Source organism: Lepisma saccharinum, chromosome 30 (genome assembly GCF_977018435.1).
Source record: "Lepisma saccharinum chromosome 30, izLepSacc3.1, whole genome shotgun sequence".
Lineage (NCBI taxonomy): Eukaryota > Metazoa > Arthropoda > Insecta > Zygentoma > Lepismatidae > Lepisma > Lepisma saccharinum.
This window is the reverse complement of record NC_139258.1, coordinates 8,010,590-8,037,370: the sequence shown is the minus strand read 5'-3', so window position 1 is coordinate 8,037,370 and position 26,781 is coordinate 8,010,590. Positions and strand designations below refer to the sequence as shown.

Genomic DNA, 26,781 nt, shown 5'->3' with positions numbered 1-26,781 from the left:
AAAATCTCTCAGTTTACCATATTTCTTATTTGCTGCTTGCACACTTTTGGGAATTTAACAACATTAAAAGTGAATTGGCTCTTCGCTTTTGATTCTTTGACTGTTACAGACAGAGGGATACGTTGTGATAATTTATATCATGATAAACTAGGATGCACTAGGACTAAAAATAAATCCATCGTTAATGCCTAAAGGGTTTCCGAGAAATTAACATGTTATGTGATCAATTGTAGCTCATCATGACCAGACAGATAATTATTTAAAAATAGTTTATGGTGCACCCCAAGTAATTGGATATCGTTGGCACAGCGTTAGACAATTGGTAATAAAACTTGTTGAGGAAATCATTGAGTTGTAATTTCACTTGGACAACATACTGAAAATTCAGGTGGGTCCACCTATACGTTTTGCCCACTTTTTATATGAGTAGGACTTGTTTCTATTACTGTATAGTTACTAAATAATCTGCTTATAGTAACCATAGAGCGAGTAAATGTTATTATCAAATACAAAAAAACACACACGCAAAAAGATGTAGGCAAGAAAAAAATTCAAATCACCATAATATCTCTGTAGGAATAATTCCTAATTCTGGCACTTCAAGATCAGATCATAGCTCTTCTTGCTAGAATACCCCTTTTAACATGAGTTGTTTCATCATATGGTTCACAAAAACATATTAATTAGCATGAATCAAGTCATTATGATTTGATTTGTTTTTTGTTATTTAATATCGCCTTTCTGCCACTTTTGGCTAATCGCCACAATGAGGATCAGTGATGATATGAAAGGACACTTACAAAGAACACGCATGGCTAACCTGCAATTCAAACCCAGGACACCAGGCATCTTAGCATGCCATGTTAACCATTCCGTCAAAGGGTTTGGTGAAACATTTGTCAACAAACTGTTAGTATGAAAATGAATACTATACATTTCTAGAGGTAAAATATGCTTTGCTCTGTGATTTAAATATTAATACATGATGTACCACATTATCATTCAAAGGACCTTACCTTTGGGCACGACGAGTCTGGGACAAATCGGAGTCGGAATCGTCCACAGAACTCTGCTTGGAGCGGTTGCTAGGCAGAGCACCGTGTGCAAAGTCCCGGCGGTAGTTGTCCGATGAAGGAGAACTTCTTGGCACATCAAGGTCGATGAACACAGGTCCTGGAACTAACAAAAACCACTCCAGTTGCAGTTTTCAAGTGGAAAATTTAAAATTGTAGGTAACAAAATATAACCATTAAAATACATGTTTTTTCCCCCAGAAAATCCTGGCACTGACAATAGAATTATTCATGGGTGTGCACATGTGTGTGTTGTGTGTAGGTTGAACTTTGTACCTAAATCCAAAACATTTCTGCACCAGTACATGCACAAATATATATCAAGTTTATTAACCCTTTAACTGTGAAGATCTACAATAGACTCTCTTCTTGCAGAGTGTCTATATATAGACGGTATTTCAAAATTAATGCTTGTTGTATCGCGGAAAGTGTTTTTTTAGACATAACTTTATTGTTCCATTATTTTTTTTAAGCACACAATCCATTCTTAATGCTTTGTTGGTTCCTGAAAAAAAAAAATATAATGAAAATTTTCCTGCATTTTACAGTTTGTGGCGGAGCCTACATATAGATAGCGTTCCATTGCTTCACTATGCGGTTAGTCTTTTTATAGTTATTTTTTATGAAACTGTTTTTGTGGTTCCATCTATATAGAGATGATTTCTTTTTGGCAGCACTTCCCTTCAATGTCACCGCAGTGAAGGGTTAAGAAGTAGTAGTATTTTGAAGGGCATGTGGTCATATTTTCTTGATTATTCAGATAAAAGTATCATGGATATTTGGATTATTTATTACATAAATGTACATGATGAATGCATGAATGAATCTATGATGAACATGGTACCCATGTAATAAAATATACTGTTTTGGGTAAGAAGCTATTTAGTATGACAACATGGCCATGAAAACTAATAAATATGATATAAATAAATAGCTTAATGTATTCAATATAAATAAATTAGGGATGAGCCAATACCAATAAAGTACCGATATAAAATTTACCGATACCGATATTCTATGGATCCGATATAAAATTAGAAATGGTCCTTGAAGAACCTGAAATGTTCATTGATCTCCTTAATAAATGTGTGTTTAGAGGTGACTGCAGTGAAAAAGTTGAATATTTAGACATTTACTTTTTTAGAAAGAAAAGCATGGAGGTTATCCATAAAAATTACAACAAAATGGCAGAATTTTGCACTAAATTATAAGATATTTATCGATATATCGGATCGGCAAAATAATCGATATCGATAGTGTACAGATTAATCGGTCCCATCTCTAAAATTAGGGATTTTCGGGGCAGAATTTTTTTGGTCGGGACGGAATTTTTTTTAGTCCCGACATTCGGGACGGAAAAGATTCGCCATTTCTCGACAAAGTCGGGAAATGTTCGAAATTTCCCGAAGCTCTGGAAATCTCGAATTCTACACGTCATTTTCAACTTATGTGATTGTTTTTGCATTTCTGGAATGAAGACAAACCATTTCCGATAAGTTCCAGACACTTGCAATGCAGAAAACGTCGAGAATTAACGACTTTTTAAAATGACCATTCGGCATTTCCCGACTGCTCGGGATCCCGAAAAGTCGGGAAGTCATTTCCCGAAGTCGGGATCGGGACGGGATTTTTTTTCCCCCGATCCCGGTCCCGACTTTTTGGGATCCCGCACACCACTACCTAAAATAAATACGTAACTGTAATCCAAAACTATTTACATTTTCAGAATCATATTCTGTTGAACTAACCATTTTCACCAACTTTCCAATTATGCGTTATTACCATATAGTCATATAAAGAAGATCCATATATCGCCAGCTGAATGTTATTTGTATGACCATAATTTATGCACTAACTTTTCAGGACAGCTGATTGAATTTTGACGTATGTGGATTTTGATTACACTAGAAGATTTGCGAAAACATTTTGTTATGTTGATAATTCACACCACTTGACAACCAGATACGTCACTTTGGAACGAGACGCATTAACATATATGGAACACAATAGCATCATCAATTCATTTATGACTAAAAATGGAGATGCGACAAAACAGCATTCAGCTAGCGATATGTGGATAAACAAAAGGCATTGTGACAGAGTACATGCAAAATTAGAAACTACAAGTAATATTATATGCTCATTGAAAAAATATATAGGCTAGTTTTACCTGTTACACCAGGATGTGGTGCTACATAAACCTGTGTATTTTTGGGCATATCATATACCACTTCTGGATGGACTGTGGACTTTTTCACATCTCCATTGGGTAACACAGCATCTGGTCCAGGATCAAAGTACCTGTAGAATAGTACAATTAATTACAATTAAAATAAGTACAATATTTAAAATATGTATACTGCTAATAGTACAAGATTATTGTACGCAAATATATAAAAATATATATACATTTCCATATAATTATTCTAAACATTTATAGGGTAAAAATATTAAGATCTTTAAAAATAAAATTATCTTGCAACTTTCCTGGTGTCAAATAAAGAAGATATTCTCTCAGTCTTTCAGCGCTTGACCACTGAGAATTTCCACTATTAAAAAATCACGGCAAAGATTCTAAACGAACTAAAGGAAAACTACTTATGAGTTGTTTTAGAAACTTATGTTCTACAAGATTGGCAAATTTAGAATAAAACAATCAAGGTCAGATATTTCCCAAACTAATCAATTTAAAGTAATCAAACACAAAGAAGCAACACTAAACGTGACCTAACTGAACCTAACAAAATACCCTTTGCCCTAAACAAAGTAACACAATCAATTGGAATATAACTAGAAACTAATCAGCCTGTTTTAAATGATTTTACATTTTGTTCCGAAACTAATATTCTATCTCACCAAAAACATTAGCAATACATGAAATATGTTTTGCATAAATGTGACTTTTGTGTTCAATGTGTGTTCAACACTCATTTTGAATGTGCAATAAGATTAATCTTGTTCAACTAATCATTCCGCAAGGAAGCATTTTTCACGTTGCCAAAATATGGTAGTTTAGAACATTGCTTAGAACTTCAAAAGACCTTGTAAAGTAGTTAATGTAAAAATATTTGACAATCATCTTAACTATCATAGAACTGAAACAATAATAGTTCTTGCACACATAACAGCTGTGAAGTTCACTGATGACTGCAACTCATTTCCAAAGACTTTTAAAGCCTAGCTGTGATGGTGCATCATTATACAACCAACCGCTACACTTAAACCACGAACATAAAATAACAATGTGAAAATAAATTGTGAATAGACTGCAAGGATATGCAATTCTTAATTTTTTGAAATATTATGTCCTTCGATCGGCTTAAAGAAGATTTAAGGTAAACCGGGGTATTAAGGACCATGGCGCATTAAGGACCGTGTGCTAGAATTTCGTAAAAAGCGCAAAGAAATGCGAAGCGGCAGCCGCACCAGCCGTGTGCACGGTCTGTGATCCTCTTTTGTATGTGTAAATAGTATTCTGCACACAAATGGCGTGCAAGCTGCGTAGTTAAGACCGGGAAACGGAACCAGCCAAAAGGCAGATGCTCGAAAATGCCATAAAGAACTGCTGAGCGGCTGTAAGAAGTTAAAAGCGCATCCTGGAACGTCTACTGCACTAACAGCTGCAGAAGAATCACAATTAGAGGAGTGCTTCATTCTATTTCCTCAGTGGGGTTTTGGAATGAACAAACAAGACTTGTGTGACGTAGTTCAAGATTATTGTGTTTCGAAAAAGAAGGACGTACCATTCAAAAGTGGACCGTTCCTTGATACCCCATTGGCTGGTCCTTATTACCCAGCAAAGGGGCAATTGGGACCATACAACCTACCTTTCAATTCATTGTTGGTTTTGCCTTTGCATTATATTCCTACTCGTTTGTGTTGTCATTAATTTAAACTAGAAAATACACTTTCCAGAATGTATCCTGTTTGTGTTTTCTTGAACAGCTCCTGTTGAATTTCTTGAATGAAATAGCAATTTGGTGATCCTTAATACCACAGTTTACCTTCTATTGTCATTTTTTTTTAAAAAAAATGTATGAAGAATTGGATCACATACCTCATATGTTTGTTCCTGGGAGACTCAACATCTGTTCTTCTGTATTCCCTGTAGTCTCGCCTCTGCTCCCTGAATTCCGAAAGAACCTGAGTCAGCGGACGTGGCTTGTCTTCGCTACTTGTTCCTGACCTGTGAGACCTAGACGACGGAGAGTGCTGTCCTTCCCTTACCAGCTTCTCTTCCTTCTCGGCGAGTTCCGTCAAGTGTTGGTAGATGGTCTTCCTCCTCGGAGAGGAACTCGCTGCACCGGACGATTCATCGCTGTTCTTTCTCGAAGCAGGTGATGGAGCACCGTCGGGTTCGTCTCTTGGAGTATCGCCCCGATCCCAACCCCCAAGCTGAGAGGGCAGGGAGGAATGTCCTTGGCTGCTCACAGGAGGCGCTGGCCAATAGCTTTCATCTTCCTTACTTCCCGGAGACCTTTGCTTCGCTTCAAAAGGATTGTCGTTCTGGTATTTGTTCTCGATGTTGAACAGCCTCAGTTGCTGCTTGATGCTTGCCTTCTCGCGTGCCCTCTTCTTTTGGAACTCCTCTTCTACTTTCTTCATCGCTTCCATCTCCTGCAGTCGTTGTTGCTCCTTCTGTTCAGCTTCCTTCGACAACCGCTCTGCCAAGCGTCGTCGCTCTATCTGCCTTACCGTGCTCTGGAACGTGAACTTCTTGCCCTTCTTCTTCGGGGTGCCGCATTTGCTTGTCGGCGGAGTGTCCACATCTATTCCTCTCCCCATCACACTCAACCCTTCCCGATAGGGTGGAGCGCTCTGGCTTCTCAAGTATGGAGACTCTGATCTCCAATCCGTTCGTCTTCTTGGGGAAGGTGTCCTGTGTCGCAGCTCCTGCATCCCGTTCTCAACTTCGTTGATGTTCTCGTTCGATTTCGTCAAATTTCGGCTCGGACGACGAATGTTACTTAGTATATCCGCACTATATGATCTTTGGCGATACTTCATCTGCACGGTTTCCACTGGCGTTCGACGAGAGTCGTACTCTGGTAGGTACATGATGTGGCCACCAGAAGCCAGGTATGAAAATGAGGGTTTCTTCAGCAACGGGGCGGCGATTGGGAACGATTTCCTTCCGGGGTGGTTCCTCACCTCGCGAACAGGGGATCGTCGCCGGATAGGTGCCACCACTTCTCTCTGCTTCTCTACGACATCTTCCTCTTCTGCTACTGGGGAAGAGGGTCGTTCTGCTGCCTTTTTGCGCCAGAATTGCTCATCGGGATCTCCGTTGTTTAGGGAATTTGGAGCGCTTCGACTCAAGTACCAGTTCTCGTCCAGCGGTCTACCTTGGCTGGCTTTGGCCTTGTGCCCAAGCCCTCCGAAGGCTCCTGACACGGATCTCTTCAGTCGCTTCAAGCTGTTGAACGACGGCTGCGAGCTGGGGTCTTTCGACTTCCTGAGAGGTTTTATAGGTTCTCCTTCCTCGTCGCCTTCGTACACGGCCAGTCGCTCGTTCCTCGGAAGAGAGAACGAGAACATGTGCGATCGTGCGGTGAACTTAGGAGGAGTGACTTTGCCGGATCGGTTCGTTGGAGGAATATGGATATGCTCCTCGCTATCCGATGTCGACTCGTCGAGGTCTTGCTCCGGTGTCCATGTCGGTGGCTGGGTGGTTTGGGCGGGTGGAGGAGGGGGAGGCACCGGAGAGGATACCGCCAAGGGTGGCACTGTGAGGGGAGGCTCAGAGTCGTGTCCAGGGCCCGGGCTGCCCGCATCTCCAGATATACCAGAGTCGCCAGATTTCTCGTGGCTGCTTCGTGGAGGTGCCACCGGTCTTGCACAACGCTGGATCCTTTCCTCCAAGATATCAGCGTCCTCACTGCCTGCTCCTATGATCTCGTCACGTTCTAGAGATAAGGGATCAAGGCTCAAGAGTCTCCACGCTGAAGTTGGGGAAAATCTAGGAATGTCTAGCTGTTTTCGTGGAAGCGTCGGCCTCAGCTGCATCGCAATGCCCAGCTCGTCGTCTTCATCGTCGGTTGTTTGGTGCGAGATGCTGGCAGACCCATCTCCGGAAGAGTTAGCAGCTCTGGACAGCCGCTCGCGATGAATCTTGGCCGCGAACCGGTCCACGTCTCTCTCGAGCTGTCGACGAGCTCTGTCCGAAAGTTTCTCATGCTCTATCAAAGAAGATCGTCTCTCCTGCACTTTCCCTGCAGGTTCCATACCAAAGTAAAATGTTTTTGGAGGAGCGTCCTGTTTCTTGTCGTTCTTTTGCTCGCTGCTGCTGATGGTGGGCGAGGATTTTCTTCGGACCCGTTCGGGCGTTGATTCCCTCCCTGAGCCATCTTCTCTGCGCGTGCCGACGCTAGATCCGCCGACGGGAGAGTGCCTCGTCAGCTGAGAAGTGTCTGCTCCGACCACGTCTGCATCAGTTCGGCGCTTCAGTGCCGCCTGCTTCAGCTCGTTCTGGAAGTCTTTTGAAGAGAGCTTGTTTCTGCTTACGTTCATCTTCTTAGACTCGCGACGGTTGGCCGATTCTTTCCGGGCGACCGGTTTGGGAGACTGCTTGACTAATTCCGGTGAATGCCTCTGCGGGTGTGGCCGCGTCTCCGGGGGAGGCGTGGGGCTGTACCCCACGGGTTCCTTATAAGCGTCCAGTCTGGAAACTTTACCTGGAACGTCCTCGTGGCTCCTACGTTTGGCGTCCAGAGGGGAGACCGAGGCTTCCCGAGACCTCTCCCTCTCCTGAGCCGTGTGGAGGCAGTCGACGCTTCGAGCCCTCAACCGGCACTCCTCGGCGTCTCGCTTCTCGAACCTCTCCTCGGATACCGACCGTATCACCTCAACGTGCCCAGTGTCCGGTCTGATGGGCACTTTCTTGGTTTCCGCGCGCGTTTTAAACAACCGCATCCGCCGTGGTGCATCTTGGGGCTGCTGGTTCGGATGGATGTGCCACCCTGACTGAACCTTGACGGCGGACCCGTTCCTTTGGTTCTTCACCGGCTCGTTCGGCGGAGGGGGAGGGGCTTTGTACTTCTTCCGAGATTTGATTCGTTGCTTCGCCGGACTGTCGCTGATGATGGTGTGCGAGGGCGGTCCGGAATCTTGCGTCACCATCACGTGCTGCGTCGCTCGAAGGTCAGGCTCGCTTCCGAACTTCTTCCCGAACACATGGTGCTCGTTCGCAACGTTCTGACTCTCCTCGTACATGTTACTTCGGGTCCTGTATAGACGCGGTATCTCGATCGGCTGTTGGTACGTCTTGACTTGCTGCATCTGCTGCTCCCGTTTGCGTCCGCTGATCGTTCCGCCATTGTGCAAGATGGCGCCGTTGTCAGTGATCCGGAGCTTCTGGCCCGGGACTCGCTCCGGAAGCACCTTGTTCTCCGGGGTGAACTGGCGTAGCTGCTTCGTCCGGTGGGGGTCGCGGGGGTAGGAGTTGGCCCAACTGCTCGAAGACTGCTGAGGAATTTGCACCGTCTGAGAGTTTGAGTTTCCCATTCTTCTCTGCAACTAAGATCAAGCCTGAAAGTAGAACGAAGCTCACTTTAGAATGAAGCAGCGCTCACATTTCTTTAAAACTATCTATATCTCTATACCTTGGTTATTTTACATCACTTTTCTACCTCTTGAGGAGGCGATTGTGCTATCAACTTCCTGCCAATGTGGAGAAGCTATTTTTTGAATGTCCCTGAAGACAACAATACCGAGACTCTCTATATAAAAACTTACAACATGCACAGGTACCATTTCCGATATCCTTATCTGAACCTCGTACTGAAGTTATTTGAATTCTTTGTAGTTTCGCTAGAAAACATAGGTTTACTGTTTAAACAACCACGATGTTTCACACTACAATTTAAAATAATAACCTCACAAAACTGTTATACCATAAGAACAGGAAGGCAGTGTTTCGAAGTAAGTGAATGATATTCAACAACAGTTTGGAACATAGATATTAACAATAGAACCTGAACTCGGCAACTTTGGCTAGAAACTGCAAACGCGGTGTGAGCCAAAAAATAAAGAAGAGGAGGCGATTGTCTACACACTGTCCTGGGAATCTGTAGAGTCCTCTGGGCAGGTAGTGACTCGAGAGGGCTCAGCCAATGACCGCGTGAGGGGAAAAATCTACTGCAGGCACCAGCCGTTTACAGCAGCGCGCATTGCTCTGCTCCGCTCACTTGCTTTCTCCATTTCTCTACCGTTATGCGCGGTCATGATCCACAGATTAATGAGAGACTGTAGTTGGTAAGGTGTCTGTTTGCCATGGGGAAAACCCGGGTTCGATTCTGGGGTGGGTGATCTAAGACCTAAGTGTTTCCATCCTTGTCCCTGCATAAAGCACCCATCCTCAAACAAGTGGGTACCTGAGAACGCGTAAGATGAGAAGTGAGTGCGAAGGCGGACGGAGTGCGATGCCGATCACATCACTTTTGTACGTGGGAAGAAAGAGGTTGTGTTGTTTTTCTGCATTCCCAGACCAAACAGTTATGCTAAATTGTTTCTGGAATCAAAAACAATAATATTATAACAATAATAAATTACTATTATTGACAATTAGTGATAGTAATTTATTATTATAATTATTTTTCGGATGATTGTAATTTTAAGTTATGCATCTACTATCCGAGATGAATTCAACATTGAACTAGAGACAGTTTGAGATGATGCGTCGACTACAAAGCGGAATATTTGTGTTATTTGCGCTCCACAACGTTCTTCCGATTCTTGCCATGAAATGTTCTTCGCGAGGTAAACTGGGGAAAATAAAGAAAAGATGAAAAGAAGAAGGTGAGATTGGACTCGAAATAAGATCTGGATATAATTTTATTTTTAATTTCTCAAAATATCGTTCTTTAAAGTGAATTTCTCCTTCCCAAAGAAACAAATTTGCAAATTATACTAGATTTTCCCATTATGCAAACTGAGGATGGTAGGTTCCGTAACATAGGCGCACCCAGAAGTTTTCTATGGGGCGAAGGGGTTCAACCAAATGAGAGATGAAAATAAAACTGGTGGTGTTCTTATTCTCAAGCAACAACTTTCGTACAGGATGAATTGAAAGTCCTCCAAAAGAATGCAACGATTGGTAAATGCGTCAAACAGTGATTGCTGTTATTTAAAAAGATATTTCCCCAACGTCCCCTAAATCACAAGTCTTTCAGCAACCAGAAGTGTGTCCCACAGGCTTACAAAGCTATCGCCCTTTTATACAGAAAATGTGTTTACATTTCTCAGGCAACCCTATAGTTGTTTATACATTCATAGTTACAGAAGTTTTACAACGTTTTACAATTTTCTTGCATTTTAACAAAATACCAAAATCTTTTAAATTATTTTTCAGTAAGAATTCAGTTTAAAAACCCTTTACATACGAGTAGAGCCCGGAAGTTTGGCAAAATGCCTCTTTTTATCTACTGCATATATTGATAAACTTTTTCCGGATATACGTTTCTTATGTTGTTTCGAATGTTTTGGAAGCCTTTTCATTTTGCCTATTTTGCCTATTTGGGAACCCCACTGCCTATTTTTAATTATAATGCCTTTTTTGCCTTTTTCAATTAAATTTGACAATTTTTTTAAAAAAATGTGTATATAAATTATTTTTCTCCCAAAAAACGTTGTTGGCATTCATTTTTCTTCCGTTTATTATGTGAATAATTTTCGCCTTATTTAAGTAATATTGAACTCACGCATGTTTCAACATTGCTGAAGGAGAAAAGTGTGAGAAAAAAGTATTTCATGCTGAGCTAGGATATTGCCTTTCGGTTAACATTTCTTGTGCATGATTGACTGCTGAAGTGGACAGGTTGATTTCGAACACAAAGAAAATATTTCTGAAATCTCCCTCCCGAACCCGAAAATTTCAGGAAGTTGCGATTGAGCTTAGTTTACCTCAGCAACCAGTCTTGACGAGATGGGGAACCTGGATATCAGCAGCTATATATTATGCTAACAACCTTGAAAAAATCAGTGAGATGATCGATGCTCTTCCAGAAAATGAAGCGGCTTCAATTCGTGAAGTGAAAAAAAAACCCTGTGCTATTCAAATTTATTTTTGCACATTATGGTGCATTGCCAGAGACAATTACAATTATAGCATCCATGAAAATGTTCGAGGAATCTATGCAGCAGATGATGAAAAGGGGTCAGCTGTTGCGGAAAAGTGCTTCCTTCCTTCCTTCTTCTTTGATTGGCACACACCGCCTATGAGCGATTTCTTGCCAGGGGTCCTATTTGGTTTGTTATGAGAAAGTTTGTTTACATTCCAAGTATCTGTTTGTTTATGTTACAATGTTGTGTTTACGTGCAAAGCTGTACAGTATCCACATGACATCAGACCGTGGTTCGTAGAGTAGAGTCGAAAGGGACATCGGAAATGGAATACCCACACGTTGTAACTGGTTGTATAGAGTATTGCGATGTTGTTGTCGAATTGGGCATTGTAAAAACAAATGTGTGGTTGATTGTATAGGTTCTCCACACTGACAGGAATTTGCAGGTACGGTATATGAACTGGGATGTATAACAACGTGACCTGTCCGCATTCGCATGGTAAACACTAAAACTGCACGGGGTAGGTTAATGTGTTGAAACCAAGGACGTTTATTGCCGACTTGTGCATGCCATGCGGAAAAGTGCAAACGGGTAGTGAGTGCAAATGAGGACCTGAAACAATTGAAAACAATATGTGATATTCTAAAAGGTGAAAATGCTGTTACCGAAATGAGTCCACCTACATTAGCTTGTTTTATGTATGCTCCAATAACTTCTGTCCAAGTAGAAAGATCATTTTCTATTATGAAAAACATTCTCTCTGACAGACGACTATCAATGAATGTTGAGAACTTAAAAAGCACCTTGTAGTTATGTGCAATGAAGACGGAGAAAATTGAAATGCTCTTCCCAATTTAGATTTTAACATTTTGCCAGAAATTAGAGATAAAAGTAAGCGACTTCCAAATGTGCCTTTTTTCAGTTTATTTTGCCTTTTTTTCATTTTTAGTGCCTATTTTCCACATTATAAATGCCTTTTTGCCTGAACTTCCGGGCTCTACATACGAGATATTAACAACAACGTATTTTTAAAGAAAGAGATATAGCATCTTTTGAAGAAAACGGAGTTGAACACAGATTAATCTTACACAGATGCAACGGTTAGTGCTTGAAAAAGCTGCAGTCGACTGGGGCGACACAAACCTAACGTGTAGATTTGTTGCGAGGAAAGAAGAAGGCTCTGAATAAATTGCACCAATCTTATGCAAGAACTCTGTCACACATTCTAAGTCTCCAATGGGCTCTTCCTGTCCCCATTTGAACAATAATCAGTACAACACAGCATGGAAAACAGTCACAACGCTACACTGGACTACATCCTCAACTACACCATCAATTTCGTAGATTATTCGTCACATTGCAAGTGGAGCAACATACCGCAAGCTTCGAGCAATTTTCCTTTCACGAACAGAAAATTGTATCACTTGAAGTGGGAACGCCTGACCGTGGAAAAACGCACGTGCCAGGAGAGACTTGAAATTGACGAAGAATTTCGTAAAATCATTGTGTTTTGCACGGTACCATGGCACTTATTAGCTATTATAACCTCGCACGTCATCACCTTCGAGACTGAATAAGTGAGGCTATTCAACGCTCTATTTGTCTCAAATATAGCGAAGTTTGGTCAGTATACTGGGATTAATATTTGTTGCTTTCAGAATAATCAAGAATTCATCCTCCAGCAGACCCGTAGCGAGAAGGGCTAATGAGTCTAAAGCCTAGGGCGCCATTTAAAGCTATTTTCTGTAAATATATATATATATATATATATATATATATTCTTTATCTTTTTTATTATGTTACTTGCAGGTTTATATTCTTTTAGCACACTGCTGGAATTTTAGTTGTAATAGTATGTTTATAAAAATGTTCTTCCCACGTAACTGAAATATTCTTGAATATGCAAAACTTTTTTAATCACTAATTCAAAATACGAATCTTTAAATACAACCTACATTATTTTATTATGAGTTTTTCGCGAGGATAAACATGAGTGATGATATGTTGAATTGATGAAGGTTCACTCAAAAAGAACATCCATGCCCAAGTTAGGATTCGAACCCGAGACTCCTGGCGTCGTAGCACGCTCCCTATAAAATTTAAATTAATGAAGACTCAATTAGCTTTTCATAGTTAGCAAAACGTATTTAAATGCAATCAGTTACAATGACTTACTCGAATATTGGCTGACTGAACAATTAAATTTTCCACAATGCCGATACATTTACAAATGTGGTTTCAAAAATTCAACCGCTGCCGAGTAACCTAAATTAAGAAACTTATATTGCATTTCGAAGACACGGATTCTCGTTCAGTCCCTGAATTATAAACTAAATTAAATTCTTATTGTCTGATTTATACTCGCATGCAGTGGACGCTTTGATTTCCCAAGAAGTGTATTTATTTTATACCGGGAATGGAGTTTATGCAAATTGTCCTACAGCACGTGAAGGGTCCGAACATGTAAGTTGAATATGGATGCAAGAAATAGATGAGACTCCTCTGCTCATGGTCATTTTACCAATTCTAAATTATGTAAAGGCTGAAGGGTCACTTCCAGCACTGATTATAAGTCAATGATTGTGAAATCTAAGCTGGTTCATTTTAATGTAATAAAACCATCTTACTTTCACATCTCCATATCAACTTCCCCTACTGGCTTTTGATGTAGCTACCCTTTGTTGAATGTTGTTGTTCATAATTTTCTTTTCGCACGCCATATTCCCCCTTGTGTTGTGTGACAACTGTTTGTCTTTAGTCTTGTGTTCCACCGTCTGTGAGAAGCTCTTATCCAGAAGAAATGCAACGTCACTTTAGAAAGCTTTTAGATATATTATCCTCCATGAGCATAGAGTATTTATTGGGTTAATAAATTTATAAGAATTTTAAAGCAGTGCTTATAATTTACAAGATAATTTATGCCTTGTCAGAATTTCTAGGGAATGGTCGTATAAAACATGATAGTGGAGAAAGTTCATAGCGTCCTGATGTACTTCCAAGTAAGGTCTGCGCACATAAATTTAAGTAAACGTTCAGTTGATTTTATCTGATTTCATGAAGCTTCGAGCAACGCCTATCTCGGGTTCGAATCCCAGGCTGGGCATGGATGTTCTTTGTGAGTGTACCTTCATTCATTTCATCACATCATCACTCTACATCTTCGTCACGATTAGCCAAAAGTGGCAGAAAAGCAAAGTAAAATAAACAATCAATCATGAAATATCTGGGTTAATAGTAAATGGAAGCAATTCAATTGTAAAAGAGATTAAAGAAAGACTTCCATATTCGTATATAATGTGACGCAATAGTTAAGATAATATGTTGGTAGAACATAAAATGCACTCGCTCAATGTATGACATGTTCATTTATGACTAAGACTGATTAACAAGTGTGTCACTTACTTACTAAACCTAACTAAACTAACTGTGTCTTGATCTTCACTATACTATAACGGAGAGAATTCCAAAGTAACTTGTGCTTAGGGAATTGAGGGCTTACCCTCTATAATATACTGTAAATTAGTTTGCAGGAAAACAAAATTAAATTTGTATCAATCCTGTAAGACCTGTACATGACTCAAAGAAGATATACGAAAACTGATCATATTTGAAACAAAGATATTAAGGAAAATACATGGCACAATGTGGCAGTTTAATGGCATATGGCGAGTAAAACAAATGAAGAGTTCGATACATTAATAAAATATAAGAAGATAAGCATAGTTGAAGTCCTGATTCAAACGTCAGTTCGGTATCTTTGACGTAGCTCGAGAGGAAGCCGACCGGACGTGAAACTGGTTTCGATCCAGCACCTGTTTCTCTGAGAATTGCGTTGTCTATTTTACCTGCAGTGCTTAGACATACAACACAATGATTGATTGATTTGATATATTTTACTTCGCTTTTTGTCCCACTTTTGGCTAATTTGCGAAGATGGGAATGAGTGATGAAATTGATGAATAGACACTCACAAACATCCATGCCCCTGGACATACAATACGAAATGTGACATCGTTACACTCCCAAGGTCTCCACAGTGTGTGTAAAAAAATATATAGCACAACGCAATAACACAACCTCACGTTATGAAATCACTAAAGAAACTGAGTTGGCAACATCTAATTTACTCCACGTGGACTTGACAAGTACTGTCAGTTCCTAAAAACGGACGCTATTGGTGGGAAAGGTTTAAGGGGAGGATCTACTTGGCTCCACGTAGACGTGACACATGGTTGTCAGAGGGAAACTTATCTTTCAGAACTTTCTTTGAAGTAAAGTGGCGTTCGAATCAGGACTTCAACTTATATGTCAAAGCTCAAAGACTGAGTTGGCTGGATCACATTGAAAGAATTCCTGAAGAAAGAATAGGACACCAAATGTACAACGGGAAATCCATTGGTATAAAGAGGTAAGTCAAGATGGATAGATGAATTAGAAGTGATACGAGGATTCAAAACTGGAGGGAAAGTCTACTGAATAGATACAACACTCACCATTCATTGTTGGCTGCATTTCCAGCCCCCACGCTGGTCACTGCCCATGGGGTTCACAGGCTCAAGAGAAGATCCCAGCGGCGGTTTCTGAAAGAAAAAAAAGAAGTAAATATAAATTAGTCTCATTCTTGAAACTGGAAAATTAATGTAATGAAATATCGTTAAGTAAAATACACATTTATTCAAAACATTTTTACACAATTTACCAGATGTATAAGCTTAAATCTGCTGTTTTGTAGTCAGAAAAACACATGGTTTGTTCATAGAAATGAACAAAAAATTTATTCAAAGCACTTGCCCTTGCGAGCTACACATTTTGCCCACCTCTCGGGCAATTTGAGGATACCACGCCAAAAAAGTCCTTCTCTTTCGAGGCAAACCACTCATCAAGCCATTTTCTGCATACGAATCGAAGCGCTGCTCAGCGAGGGCGTGGTCATCGACGAAAACAGATGGTAGTAGGAAGGGGTCAGGTCTGGTGAATAGGCGGGATGGGGTAGCACCTCCCAGTTGCGTGTCTCCAAGTAGTTTTGAACCAGTCTTGACGTGTGCGATGGGGCGTTGTCGTGGAGGAAAATCAGCTTGTCATGTCTTTGTTGATTATCCGGCCTTTTGTCACACAAGAGCACGGTGCAATTTGATCAGTTGTTGGTGGTAGCGGTGGGCAGTGACAGTTTCACCAGGTTTCAACAGCTCAAAGTAGACGATACCCTGTAGATCCCACCAAACACACAGCATCGTCTTCCGGCAGAAGCGATTTGGTCTCGAGGAAGATGTTGATGGTTGGCCGGGATCAACCCACTATTTCTTGCGTTTAGGATTCTCGAAATATATCCACTTTTCATCGGCAGTCACAATCCGATGCAGGAAAGACTTTCTTTTTTGTCTGGCAAGCAAGATTTCGCATGTGTTTTGGCGTCTCTCCAGCTGCCGACGCATGAAAATGGCTGCTTGAGTAACACCCAATTGCTCGGCAAGCATCTATTGCGTTTGGGTATCGTCCTCATCCAAAAGAGCCTGGAATTGATGGTCCTCAACCTTCCTGGGCCGATTTTCACGCTTCTTGTCGCTCAGGTCAAAATTGCCGCCTTTGAACCGACGAAACCAATCCCTGCACGTTGTTTCCGGCACAGCACAGCCACCATAGGCCTCCACAAGCATTCGATGCGATTCGGCAACAGATTTCTTCAAATGGAAGCAGAAAAGCAGAGCTTCCCGCATATGCTCTTTTTCTGGCACAAAACTAGACATCCTTACCACAGGAACACTGTCTGTTGTTGCCTGCACGTGCTGACGATGTGCATGATTGATGTTGGCAGATGTCCAACTCATACAAACACCAGGTATGGCGTGCCCATGGTAGCTTCATACTCTCACTAACGCCATCTATGAGCAAACAGCAGATTTAAGCTTATACACCTGGTAATATTACAGAGTGTCAAATGAAACCTCGATTTATTATTGTTTTTTATGTAGATTTTGCATATAGACTTGCAAAAGTTTGCTGTATTTGAGCATAAAGCTATTGCTTGTGTGCGTCTTTTTCGTGGTAAAATATACGTTGAAAAACCTTCTAGCCTGATTTAACATATCACACCATCCCCTTCCATGTTGAATTCAATATTACGACTAACAATATGGCGGACCTCGGCTCAACACACACAACTGTGGTTCCTCCTTGTCCTATCAAGTTTCTACCATGACCAATTGTACCCAGCACAACTCCTTCACATTTTATAAAGGGCGTTAATGGACTTTTGACTCATCTTGTACTTCAGTCTGAATTAGTGCTTATACACCTCAAGAAAAAGAGATGTACAGTGGGATCCATGAGTATTACCGTGCAAATTGTCCATGACTATTTTCATTGATTTTTCTCTTACATCCTATGTGTTTTTAAGCAATGGATTTTTATGTATGTTGGTGCAGAAGTTGTCAACAGCTTGTTTTGAGTTTTCTTTTAATTATCGAAGCTCTTATTGGATCAAATAAAATGCTCGAACATGGTGATGGACGATTTGCACGGTAATACTCATGGATCCCACTATACGTGGTCACTTATAAGGACAGGCGTTGCCCCCACCACCCGCTTGAAAATTGTTCACGTTACAAAAAAGCAGTTATTATTTTTAGTTATTACAGAAATAAAGTTCAATTGGTTATTATTCCGACATAATAATGAAGTAAATATCGCGTTAAATCCAAAAAATGAGTTTTAAATAAAGAAACCAGTTTACGTTTTCAAATCCTACCATTTAAATAAAATAATAAATGATTGAAATTCCGAAAAATTAGTTGTGTGTGCAAAGTCACACAACATAAAATCGAGGTCTCTAGCTATGGTAGATGAATATGCAGGAAGTCGTGAGGATTTTCAAGGAAGGTGCGTTTTGGAAACTTTCACCCAAGTGTGAAAAAAGTGTTGAACATGTTACGGCAATGCAAGATGAAAAAAACCTTCCGCCCATAAATTTGCACAGGAAATACGTTGCTCCTACAGTGAAAATGTGTGCTCTGACATAACTTCACCACCTGAATCGCTGTTTAGGATTTTCCAACGCCCCACAAACACCTTCGGTGGGAGCTTTATCGCATGCCTGGCTTCAATTCAGAGCAAGCCCTCACCGAATATACATCGTGGAGGAAAATATAAATTCTGTTCATAGCTTTACGAGCAATTTATACCAAAATGGTGGAGGATAATGGGCTATTTAGGAAGAAATGTTTAAATGTGCTCACACATTGTATTCATCCCGTACAGGAAGTAGCTGTTGGTATGGGGCTTCAAGTACGCACACATCAATTGCGCATGCGTGGAAAAGTGTGAACTCTGATCGTGGGATGAGAGAAATCTTGTGTTAATGATATCATTAAATGAGAATGCGTGTTAACTGTGGAGAACATGAGCCATAAAGAAGATAAACGCGTGGTCATCATTATAAATTTGGTATTAGCAGCCCAAGACGAAGCGGCAAATGACAAAGACGAGAAATTTGTTTTTACTGGGCAGAGTAAAACACAAGAAAAATCTCAAGTACCGTACATCCATAAAATTTATGGCAATTTCCGGTTTGTATGTAGAACTGCTCGTTTCTTTCAGGTTAAAATGACGAATGTATATCCTTCCCACGAACGTTGTATTTCTACAAAGTTGTAATTATTACTTGTTGTGTTTAATGAATGTGAAAAACGGCTACTTGAGGCTTAAGAACAAAAGATTATAGTATTTTTAACTGAATTGTTTTCGAACAGCAGAGCAGAGACGAATATTGCACTCATTTAAATTGTTTTTAATCGGGAACAGCACACACTTGAATCAAGGGTATAGGAACGAGGGAACATTCTACTGAATCAAACTGCTTTTTAATGGGACACAGTACAGACCTGAATCAACACTATCTCCTGTACTCGGCCATTGTAAGTGTCTGTCAGGGGTACAGTCAACGGCAAAGATAATAGTAGGCAAATTGTCCACCGCTATGTTAATTACTTTTTTACTATACATTCTGTGTTGTTTTAAGGAATGAAAGTATGTTGGTTCAAGACAACTTGAACAATAAAATAACCAAAACCAATATATTTCCCAAACAAATTGAAGAAAAACAATTTAAAATAACGAAAATAATTTACAGCTATTAAAAAATAGAAACTTCAATATCCAAAAATAAAATGAAAAATCATAATTACGGATGAAAACACAAAATAAAGCAAGTTTAATCCTAGTGGAAATTAGCATCTATATCCACGTTAAAAACCAAAGTTCGACCTGGCAATACTGTGTGTTTACAACATGAATGTGGATACAGGAAAGAATCTATGATAAGTAATGTGAAATAAAGAAAGTTTTATCCTAGTGGAAATTAGCTTCTATATCCACGTTAAAAACCAAAATTCGACCTGGCAATACTGTGTGTTTACAACATGAATGTGGATACAGGAAAGAATCTATGATAAGTAATGTGAAATAAAGAAAGTTTTATCCTAGTGGAAATTAGCATCTATATCCACGTTAAAAACCAAAGTTCGACCTGGCAATACTGTGTGTTTACAACATGAATGTGGATACAGGAAAGAATCTATGATAAGTAATGTAAGAAAGTTTATATTATTTCTCATAACAGGAACATCTCATTGAAAAATGCACAGTGCCAAATCGAGTGAACATATATTTTTTTAACGCCGAAATGAAATGGTAAAACAAAAGAATCGATTGGCCGTGAATGGCTATACTGCACAATCAAAAATAAAAATATCACAATTGCACAGTGGACAAAGCTTCATAATGTAGAAAATCCAGTGTGTATATCTTTTCAACTTTTCACAAAGAAAACCCCTTCCCTGCAGCGACCTTGAAGGGAAGTGCATCCAAAAAGAAATCATCTATATACAGATGCAACCGCAAATTCGCTTCATGGTACATAATGTAAAAAAATAACTATAAAAAGACTTTCGACAAAATGAAGCAGGGTCGAGTACCCTATTCTACACCCTCGAAATTTCAATTTTTTTTCCACCATTATGAAGAAATAATTATTTCCAATTACTGAAGTCCCATAAATGAAATCCAATGTCTGAAATGTCCAATCCGCCAATATATCACACAAATAACATATCGCAATCGCAAATGTTCCCATTGCACAAGTCAATCATAAGAAGAAAAAGAAGAAAATCAGACGTGCGCCTGTGACATGAATCCAAGATGCGCCATGATGAAATCGCTGCAAAACCGTTTTGACGTTACATAAGGAATGGAAATATTAAAAAACGTAAGTTTCCTAGCACGTAGATCTAAAAAAATTACTTTCCGCGCTATTAAGAAACATCGTTTCTTATTAAGAACTAATTTTTGTAACGAAAACATTCGAAGAGTGCGGAAAATCGAGGGTGTAGAAAAGGGTACCGGAGCAGAAACGACTTCACAAACCAAATCAAATCTTACAAACATGTTCCAGGTCATTTTTGATCCATTGGTTTGGTTTATTTTACAGTAAAATCTTGTTAAGCCGGACTTCGCTTAATCCAGACAGGAAAGAAAAAAGCTAAATGCAAGGTTTTAAATGTGGCTAGAAGTCAACAAGAGAACTTCACAAAGAAAAGGCAGTCAACCACTGATGAAATTCTGTTTCCCGCAGACTTTGTACTGTACTGTCTTGGTGTATTTAGAGCCTATGCCCTTTGAATACACCATAATAAACGTGTTTTGTTGCTATAAACGGAGTGTTAATGCACTTTCTACTGTTTTTCAAGGTTATTTAAGTTAATCCGCACTTTCGTTAAACCGGCCAACGTATCGCATTAGTCCGGATTAACGAGGTTATACTGTACTTCGCGTTAGGGTGAGTGATGATATAAAACTGATCAAGGAACACTCACAAAGAACACCCATTCCTAGGCCAGGATTCGAACCCAGGACGCCTCACGTCGTAACGCGCTGTAATAACCACTGCCACGGAGGTCGTCCTCACCAGTTTATTTTCAAATCCACGCTTGTTTCCCATCCAACTAACTTTGTAAAGTTATCATTGTTGTATTAAAGATACCTACACCATTTGATTGATTCATTTACTTTATTTTACTTCGCTTTTTGTGCCACTTTGGGCTAATTTGCGAAGTTGGGTGTTAAGTGTGCATAATATCTGAATCGATATTCAATTGTTTGTAAAGTTATTGATTTAGGGTTTTGTGTGTTCAGCCATATTAGAAATGGTTCCTGTAAGTTCTAAACCCTTGCTAACAATAAGTAAGTCATCTTGGTACGGAATGTCAAAATTTAATCCTGTATTCACACGCAGAGGTTAATTGGTTCGCACACGTAGGTACTTCATAATATAAAGATAAAAACGAGGATACAAAATAATGATTTAATACTAAACTTACAGTAACAATTTCTGAGATGGCTGAACATACAAAACCCTAAATCAATAACTTTACAAACACTTGAATATCGATTCAGATATTATGCACACTTAACAATGGGGATGAGTGATGATATGGTGAAATTGATGAATGGACACATGTTCAGGCCAGGATTCGAACCCGGGACCCCTGGCGTCGTAGCGCGATGTGCTAACCACTTAGCCACGGGGGCCGGCCTAGATAATTTGAGACAGACTCTGGACTATTGGTGACTTTTATTCAAGTAATTCAACTCCAAGCTCCCGCTTGAATATTCAGAAATGTAAAAGAAACTCACTACAGTGTGACTTCGTTGCGTGTGTGCGTATTTACATGCGTGTGTGAACGCGAGTCTGAGAAATGCTGAAAGGGTTGTTTACAATGAAAACATAAAAAAAATTAATTACACGACGCACAATGTAATTCTAGGATAATTTACTGCGACAATGCCACTTTCATCATTGTAGTAATTAGTATATGTTATTCAACTTTTCTTTGTGAGTCCCGTGACGAACATTATTTGTTGTAGGTATAATCGTTTGCTCAGGAATTCGGAGTGTAGCATTGTAGAAATTAACAACAGTCAACAATAGTTTCCTTAAAAGTTTATAATAGTGTGCTGAATTTTCATTGTATTGTATTTTGGAGATTTTACGTTGCATTCATCGCAGCGATGAAGATGAAATTGTGGTAATTGATAATTCATGTGTTACGCGAAATTCACGAACTCGGCACCATCGCATTGCGTTAGAAATATTATTTCAAAGTAGATTTTAGATTTCCCGGTTTTGAATCCCGGCTTGGACATGGTAGTCATTCGTGAGTGCTTTTTCATCAATTTCGTCACTCATCTTCATCGTCGCGATTAGCCAAAAGTGGAAGAAATGCGAAGTAAAACACAGAAAATGGATGAAACGAAACCTAGATTTAGAATAAGCACAGTTAAATGAAGCACTAACCAATGGTGATTTTTATGACTTAGCATATTTTTTTTTGGTAAGGGTGGTGTGTTCCCTAAATATATAGAAATTCATATTGTGAAGAAACTAATTGAATTAAGGTGCTTTTTAAGGGCATATTTTGGCATATTTGGCCATTTCTACGTGACACAGCATATTTTGATGGATTTTCGGTCATATTCAGCATATGTTTGCTTTTTCAAGAAATATACAGTCATTTTCCAAGCGGATTCGTTCTTACTACCATGTTCACTCGATTTTTTTTTACTGCAGCAAAATCTTTTTCATTTTTAATTGAAAATTTAGGGAAAGTATTCATTGTGCATTTCAACTCATCAGTTCGTATGTGAAATATTTCAGCATATATTAGATATTGATCTTTGAAACAGTCTAGTTATAAAAGCATATTTTTCAAATTATAGTTCATATTTTGTAAGATTTTAGGTCATTTTATTTTGCATATTTTGGTGTTTTTTAGGTCAAAAATCCTAGTCCTAGTTATCACTATAAACGTTTTGGTAAATTTCTTATCTCCGGAAAACGGCTGAAATTTGCTAGTTCATTTAATTTGAATATTCGTACTTACGTATTCTGCATTGAGAAACATTGCTGAAGGTGGCATTTCGCTTATTTCATGGAAATAAGCTCTATTTGCGACATATCGAGTAAGTTTTCTTCGTTTCTTTTTGCCTTCGGTAACACGCAAAATGGCGGTCACAGTTTCACTACCGTACTCGGCATGCAGTGTTTCCAACCCACTGCACCAAAAAATATCTACGTAGCCCCACAAAACAATGACGCATAGCCCCACGAACCATTTCCAGTAAGGTTAGGTTAGGTAGGTTACAATAGTTAAAAATAGATTTAGAAAAAATATGCGTAGCCCCACACACCATTTGCGGAAACGTACCTTCTTCAGTTACAAAAACACGTGTTTGGAAACACTGTCCGGGATTACGTCATCTCACACAGGCTACATCCACCTGGAAGTAAATGGATGCAAGAGCTTTCGTGCATCGGTCACACATTTATATCGAAAAATAGATGACTTACCGGCAAAATTCAATGAACGATGCGAGAAAACACTTCCGCGAACTTCCCCAACTATAAAGAAACTGCATTCGGTAAGTAATTTCTCCTGCAAATTTGAAGAAATCCGTTTTCCGGAGATAAGAAATTTACCAACCTTTTTGGACACTAAAGGTCTGTCGCGATGACGTGGTAACATCGTTGCCTCTTAATCAAGGGGAATAAAGTTCGATACCCGGTGGAGGCACATAGTGGTTCGGCCTGCACTTTACTGTACATCCAGTAGCCGTTCTATGTATAAATTGGACTTAACATTTGACTCTTGTACATCCTTAAACTATATATTCGCAAGGATACGAACAGCATTTGAGATCTTGGGAGATTTAGTTCCCACCCAACGCTAGAGACCAGTTCCTTGAAGTCACAGGAGTGGAACGAATGAATATTGAATTGAAAGACTGTCCTGGAGAGAAGTTCTTGAATGTTCTGACGTTTTCCCAAATAACTCATTGAGTCGTGTCAAATCGTGTGATGTAACGGGTGTCAGTTATTAATAATTCGTCACCAAACCGTTATCTTAACTGGTCTGTACTCTGAATGGTACTATTTCCAGCGATATGAGTCTGGCAGTTTTCAGTCACATCGTGAACAAGCTTTGTTGTACTGTCAATGTGTGACTAGGCTGTCTGCGCTGAAGCACGTGTGATTACTAGGGAGCGGAAGTTGATGAAATGTCATCTTTTTTCTGACATCTCGGACACGTTGCCCATAAGACACACACAAAATTACACTTCGTCCAGAACCCAAAAAAGGTAATTTTAAAGTGCATTTTTTTTTTGCATTTTTGCCAATTTTCAGTTTTTAGGTCATTTTCTCCGATTTTCGGCATTTTTCAGTCATTTTTCGCAATATTCGGTGTATTGTTTCGTCATATTTTGTCAGTTCTTTCATTTTGGTAATATTCTTGATTCAGTGTATACGACTTCTTCATTAAATTGTTTTAAAATTATTCGGTTGTTTCTATTGGAAATCCTTGTTGCATATTTTAATTGAATGTGCCTTTTTTTTTAAAGCAAGATTGCATTTTGTTTAATTTTCTTTTCATTTCAATTTTTTAACCTGAAACTGACAAATTTAATGGTCATTTTTTGCATTTTTTACGTCATTTTTCCCATTTTTTAGGACATTCTATAGGTCATATACCTATATTTTTTAGGTCATCAACTTCCGCTGCCTAGTCATTACCATACACGGCCTGAAATCAGTGTCATTTCTTACGCATTTTCAGCACTATAACCTGATACACACACTTCTTATCAATGTGACTACCAAAATAACAAATCTAAAATTCTTGACTTTTCTTTCCTTCTGCTAAACCTTTCTTTCCTTTTCCTTAACCTTTCTTTCCTTCTCTTTAACCTTTCTTTCCTTCTCTTTAACCTTTCTTTCCTTCTCCTTAACCTTTCTTTCCTTCTCCTTAACCTTTCTTTCCTTTTCCTTAACCTTTCTTTCATTCTCCTTAACCTTTCTTTCATTCTCCTTAACCTTTCTTTCCTTTTCCTTAACCTTTCTTTCCTTTTCCTTAACCTTTCTTTCCTTTTCCTTAACCTTTCTTTCCTTTTCCTTAACCTTTCTTTCCTTCTCCTTAACCTTTCTTTCCTTCTCCTTAACCTTTCTTTCCTTCTTCTAAACCTTTCTTTCCTTCTTCTAAACCTTTCTTTCCTTCTTCTTAACATGTATTTAAGCGCCCCCTACTTAGGTATCGTTGGAAATTAAGAAAATACATATTTTTATTCAATGAAAAACCTCTACCACAAGGCTGCTTAAGATGAAAACTGAAGCTGTAGTTCAATAAGAGATTTAGACTTGCTTTAGTAATTAATGCATATAAAAATTAATGCTTCAGACTTCATCCTGAATGGGGAATGGCCACATCACTTAATTTAATATTTTTACAAAACATAACGCATACAAAATTGTAATTCTTAAAAAACAAAGAACAAATCTTAATCACAACTCAATACAATTTTAGATTTCAAAATATTCAATTTTATCAAATCCCAGTACAGGTACAACAATGTAAATTCAGTATACTGTAAAAAATAGCAAAAATTATTGACCACAAGCAAAATTTCTTGACTTTCTTGACCTACCACTGATATCCTGACTTTTTCATGACTTTCTTGGCATTCTTGACTGGTAGGCATCCGTTTTATCAACTGTATTCTACCAGAAGCAGTGGCGTCGATTATGGGGGCTGGGGGGCACTTGCCCCCCACTTTTCGCCACTTCTGCCCCGCACTATGCTAAACCTTATCTACAAAGGGAAATATACTGTATTTGCCCCCCCTAGTTTTGGCACGTTGCCCCCCCCGGTTTTGGAACCCAATCGCCGCCACTGACCGGAAGTATCTATCGTGAAAGATGCACACATGCTAGTGTTGGTTCATCACGCGCCAATAGCATTTCGATTGTGGACAGTGAGAATTTGCCTCCGTTCGTTTTGGAGAATATCGCTCACAAAAATCATTAAGAAATCCACTAGGACGATGAATATATTTCTTAATTTTATGGAAATTGTAACCAAACAATAGTGGCATGTTATGTCCATTCTAACTTGGGGGGGAGGGGGGTGGAGCGCAGAATCGAAATGTTTTCCATCCCATAAGAATAGCGTCCACGACTATTTTGCTAAACTGTTACATTTGCAAAACAAAAAAATTACTCTTTATAATTTGGTTACTGTAATATATACTGTGGACCTCTTCATCCATTGTTGGACCGTCTCTTCGTACGATTTGCGGCACTTATTAAAATTCATTATCATTTAGAATCTCAACTTTCTGCAATGTATTCCTTACATTCATGGACGTCCGCAGGATTTTTTCCAGGGGGGGGGGCAAACAAGGCGCATTTCCCCCAATGATAGTGTTGTTCCCTCAAAAAAACATTGCTTAAATATGAATTTACCATGTTCGTGCAATAATGAACACGTATTATTGTGGCTGAAATGAAATTATATGTGTGAAATATATAATTTTTGGTTGACTTTCATTTTCTAGGTGGAGGCCACGGCCCCCCTTTCCCCCCCGTCCGGACGCCCATGCTTACATTTACAGCACGCTGTCTCCATTTATCTTTCATTATTAACCAACAATGGGACCTCTTCATTCATTGTTGAACCGTCTTTTACTACGACTTGCATCTTCTTTTTCTTGCAACCATCTCCTGTTTCTTCTGCTACGATTATAGTGCAACACTGCGTTGTTA

General features: G+C 39.4%; 1 protein-coding gene across 3 annotated transcripts in view; it reads right to left on the bottom strand.

Annotated features, from left to right (window-relative positions):
• The window catches only part of LOC145982073 (uncharacterized), a 249,948-nt gene that overhangs the window by 19,793 nt on the left and 203,374 nt on the right, over positions 1-26,781 (bottom strand). For all 3 annotated transcript variants that reach the window (XR_014441018.1, XM_083115665.1, XM_083115666.1), the window contains 4 exons: positions 15,629-15,715; positions 5,131-8,600; positions 3,244-3,374; positions 1,017-1,179 (listed from right to left, as the gene is read on the bottom strand). Coding sequence is in view for 2 of the 3 variants with exons in the window: in XM_083115665.1 (XP_082971791.1) it covers positions 1,017-1,179; positions 3,244-3,374; positions 5,131-8,576 (3,740 nt within the window). In the remaining variant the exon portion in view is untranslated. The remainder of the gene's footprint in view (positions 1-1,016; positions 1,180-3,243; positions 3,375-5,130; positions 8,601-15,628; positions 15,716-26,781) is intronic.